Raw genomic sequence first — 4146 nt, 5'->3', positions numbered from 1 at the left:
GAACGAGGTGCGCTGACCTCTCGCTGCTATTCCTCCAAAACCTACCATAAACTTGAAGCAGGAGGAAAAGGCGACGGAGAATCGAAGGAAAGATGGCCTTTTGCCATCTCTCTCTCGCCCGAACACGGAAACGCAAGGGACTTCGAGTTACCTCAAACCAACCCACGCCGGGAAAGCAGAGAGGGAGACAGAGGAAAGGTGAAAGAGATGGCGGACAAGAAACACGACATAGTACAGAAACAGTAGCGCTGGTGCAGTCGGACAGCAATGGTGATTGGGGAAAGATGACAGCAGCTTTCCCGATGCCGTGGAGATCTTTCACATCTTCCTCGTCACTTATGCTATCAATCTCACGGAGAAAGTTATTTGTTTTCCAGGCCATCTCTTCGCATCATAACACCTGATTTGCATTATGGGGATTGGGGAGAATTAATTGACACATGAACGAGTAGAGTAACTAGTTAATAAATCGACAGAGAGATGAAGACGGAGTCTTTCTCTTCTTCTACATGGAGACTAATACCACACAGACATATAGATGAGCTAAAACAGAGCATTAAGAGCTAGATCAGGTAGATGCTTCAGCTCTGCCATCGCCGGGATTGCTCATCGATCTCGCCAGCGGAGTCTCGGAACCTGAAAAGAATACCGACGATTCATAGATTAATTCGGCGACGCAGAAGAAATGTGATGTATATGGAGAGTTGTTGCAGCATCGTACTTTGCTCCGCGACGGTGAACGAACGCTTACAGTGCGCGATGGCGCTCTGAATCCCGTCCTGCTGCTGGAGGAGAGAGTCGTCGCGCCGGCGAGGAGGCGGCGAAGGAACCGCCGCCACGGCAGCCGACGCGGAGCGGCTTTTTCCAAGCCTCTTGCAGACTACTCTTAACCCTGCAGCCAGGATTTTGCCGCCGCCTGCGACCGCGAACGATACAGGTTGCGGCGAAGGCTCCAGCGTTTCTTCAGCTGGCAGCGTAACCGGCGGGGCGGCTTCCTCTGCCTGCGGCGGCGGAGGTGGCGGTGCGTCTTCGGATTCCGCGTCTGTCTCCTCGGCCTCGACCTCGGCAGCGATAGGCTCTGCGGCCACCGCATCGGCAGCCGGAGGTAGATGGCTGGTGAGCCGCAGCCTCTCTGCGTACTTCCTCGACACGCGAACGTAGAGCGGCTTAATTTTGTCGAGGTATTTCTGCAGCATTTCTCGAACCAGCTTCTTCTCTGCCTCCGTGGTCGGTGCGCCAGCGACGGTTGACTCCTCCGCCAGGGGCTTGGCTGCACGGCCTCCGCCAGTGCTGCGGGAACCGCCGTCTTTCAAGAAGAAAGAGACTAAGGGGGCTTCCACCACCTTGAACTTTATAAAAAACTTATTTTGCTGGGGTTGCTCTTTCTTAGGGGATGCCGATGCCGCTGCCTCCGTCGCTATGGAGCCGGAGACTTCTGCGGCGGGCTCGTCCTCCTCTGGCAATAACTTCGGCTTTCGAAGCCCGAGCAAGAAGACGCGGAACTTGGTGGCGGTCCGGAGGAAGTACGCCGGCAACTGGGGCTTCGAATCAGCCTCGGAACCACTGCCGTCAGCGACTACGATGGAAGAAGGGTCGAAATGAACGAACTTTCCTTTTAACAACAGGTCATCGGAGGAGGACAAGGTATCAAAACCCACCCCATCGCCGCTTCCATCGGAGCTCACAGCGAAGTTAAACTCCCTCTCCACCTCCTTCCCCGCGCCAGTCATCTCCTCGAGACTCTTCTCTTCCGACGCATCCTCTTCCTCGCCGTCTGAAACGGCAGCAAACTCGAGGTCGAAAAAAGGCCCCTCGTCGTCCCCGCTATCATCGTCCTCCTCCTCGTTATCGCTCGAGGAGCAGAGTACGGAGGCTGCGAGGGTGGAGCCGGCGCCGGTCGGGTCAACGGCATGGGAGGAAGCCTCGCCGCCGCCGCCGCCGCCGCCGCCGCCGCCGCTGCGTAAGTATTTGAGGAAGCTGAAGGAATCCATGGTCAGTAAATGCAAAGGAGAAGCCTCTTTCTCGCTTTTTTTTAACTCTCGTCGTCGTCGTGTCTCTCTCTTCCTTCAGCGATCTCTGCCGGTTCCACTGCCACGCACTGTTTTAATGCCATTTTTTTTCACACTCATTTTAATTCGAATTTGGAAATAAATTTAAATGAAAAAAACACCGATGATTTATGCTAATATTTTTATAACCGATAAATCTATAATAGCAATCAGTCCAATGATCCAACCATGCAACAGAGCCCCTGTAACTGCAATGGGTATCATTTATCACTGTGGACCATTTCACTGCACCGTGACGCCCACCACCTGTTCGTCTCTTTGCCAGAGAGAGGGAGGGGGAGGAACATGGCATGGTACGGCGCGAGGACGAATCGGCAGATGACCGACGCGAGGCTCGGCTCGTCGATGAAGGTGGTGGTGGCGAGCGAGCCCTTGCGGGCGCGGCGTCCGATCAACGTCAGAGATTGCACGCGTGCGTGGATGCGAGCGGAGAGCATATGCAGGACTGGAAGACGTGATGGTTGTAGTGGCAGAGGCGTAGTAGTGTTACAGTAATGGGACGAGCGAGCGAATCCCTATGTGTTCGACGCATAGTTTGTAGAATCGTGATTCTATGCAGGATCGATTTAGGATCAGGATCGGATCGTAGAATCGTACGATCCTATCAAAAATTCTTAAAATCTTATCATACATGATTAATAATTAGAAAAAATACCTAAAAAACTTATTTACATATAAATAAATAATTAATTTTGTATATATGTGTAATCATTTACACTCAACACCTCAAAATTTATATTTTCATATCTAAAATAAAAAAAAATATAAAAATTCTATTAATACAATAATAATAACACATTCAATGTAATAAATATTTTCTTGATTTATAAGATAATTCAATTTACAGGCCAACAAAGCACCTAAGAAATTATTGAATCCTTTATTCAAATATGAACGTTGGAAATAATCTTTTAAAGACTAGTTGATGTCACACAATACTAGATAATAGATATCCAAAAATTCATTATTTTAGGGAAAAGAAATGACAGAATATTATTGATAAAAAACTAACTCAAAAATAATTAAACATATGTTTAAATACTTTAAAACCCTAATAAGATGAAAAAAAGATAATAAAAAAAAAGATAAAATCTACTTAGACATCTGAAAAGGATTTAAATGATATTTTTTAGATTTGAAATAGGGTGGTTAAGGATAAACCTTGAAATTTATTAAAGATCTCTGAACGAACTTTAATTTGATATATTATAGGCCTCATGGTTCAATTCGAGTCAAAAGTTATGACCTCTTAAAGCTTTCACCGATCCTGTTCCGATTCTGCTCCGATTCTGTTCCGATCCTACCGATTCTGTTCCGATCCTACCGATCCTGCTGCGATCCTACTGCAAAACTCGATTCTGCATGATTCTGGATCGATTTTGGATTTTCGGATCGTAAAATCGTATGATCTTATAATCTGGATCGTGATTTTACAAACTATGATTTGACGTATTGCTCACATGACTCTGTTTTTCCTCTGTTGTTATTGGGTGACGATTAACTTGGCACATGAGCCCATTGCCACAATTGCTCGCAGCATACCTTTCGCAGTGTGCAGACTGCAGAGTAATCTTAAAGGGCAACGTTTGGTTACCTACGGAGCCCAAGCCACGGTTACAAAAAATAAAGTTTCTGTATATATAAAAAGAAAACAACACGAATAAGAAAAAATAATTAAATATGGTTGGAAAAAAAATCAGAAGAAATCGGTGCATGAATATTTTCTTTGAAAAAACTTCCTAACTCAGTTTTAAAAGGAATAAATCAGTTTAATCTAGATTAAATTTAACTTGATCGTAACTTTATCAAATCAAATTTAAATTAATTTTGATTTAGGCCAACATATTGTTTATCTTCATCTACCGGTTAGATTTTGTTCGATCCCAATCCTATTTAAATCAGTACTTTTATTTCATATTTGATTATTCAATTTATTTATTTATTAAGTATATTAATAATTAAGAATAAAATACTTACAATTTTTAAAAAAATAGTTTTAATGAAGGATATCATATTAAAAATCAATATCATATTTGATGTGGGCAGAAGAGGGCCTCCACCCTGTGGAAGTCAATGG

At 44.9% G+C, this 4146-nt stretch overlaps 1 protein-coding gene across 1 annotated transcript; it reads right to left on the bottom strand.

The window, feature by feature from the left end:
* Positions 1-385: 385 nt before the first annotated feature.
* LOC122047734 (probable membrane-associated kinase regulator 2) lies at positions 386-2220 on the bottom strand. The gene is made up of 2 exons (XM_042609187.1): positions 722-2220; positions 386-636 (listed from the first exon to the last, which is right to left on the bottom strand). Exons 1-2 carry the CDS (start codon positions 1989-1991, stop codon positions 569-571), a joined length of 1338 nt encoding a protein of 445 aa, XP_042465121.1. The 5' UTR covers positions 1992-2220; the 3' UTR covers positions 386-568.
* Positions 2221-4146: the final 1926 nt, after the last annotated feature.

Source organism: Zingiber officinale, chromosome 2B (assembly GCF_018446385.1).
Source record: "Zingiber officinale cultivar Zhangliang chromosome 2B, Zo_v1.1, whole genome shotgun sequence".
Lineage (NCBI taxonomy): Eukaryota > Viridiplantae > Streptophyta > Magnoliopsida > Zingiberales > Zingiberaceae > Zingiber > Zingiber officinale.
Note: the sequence above shows the minus strand (reverse complement) of the source record. Positions and strands in the feature narration are given on the sequence as shown.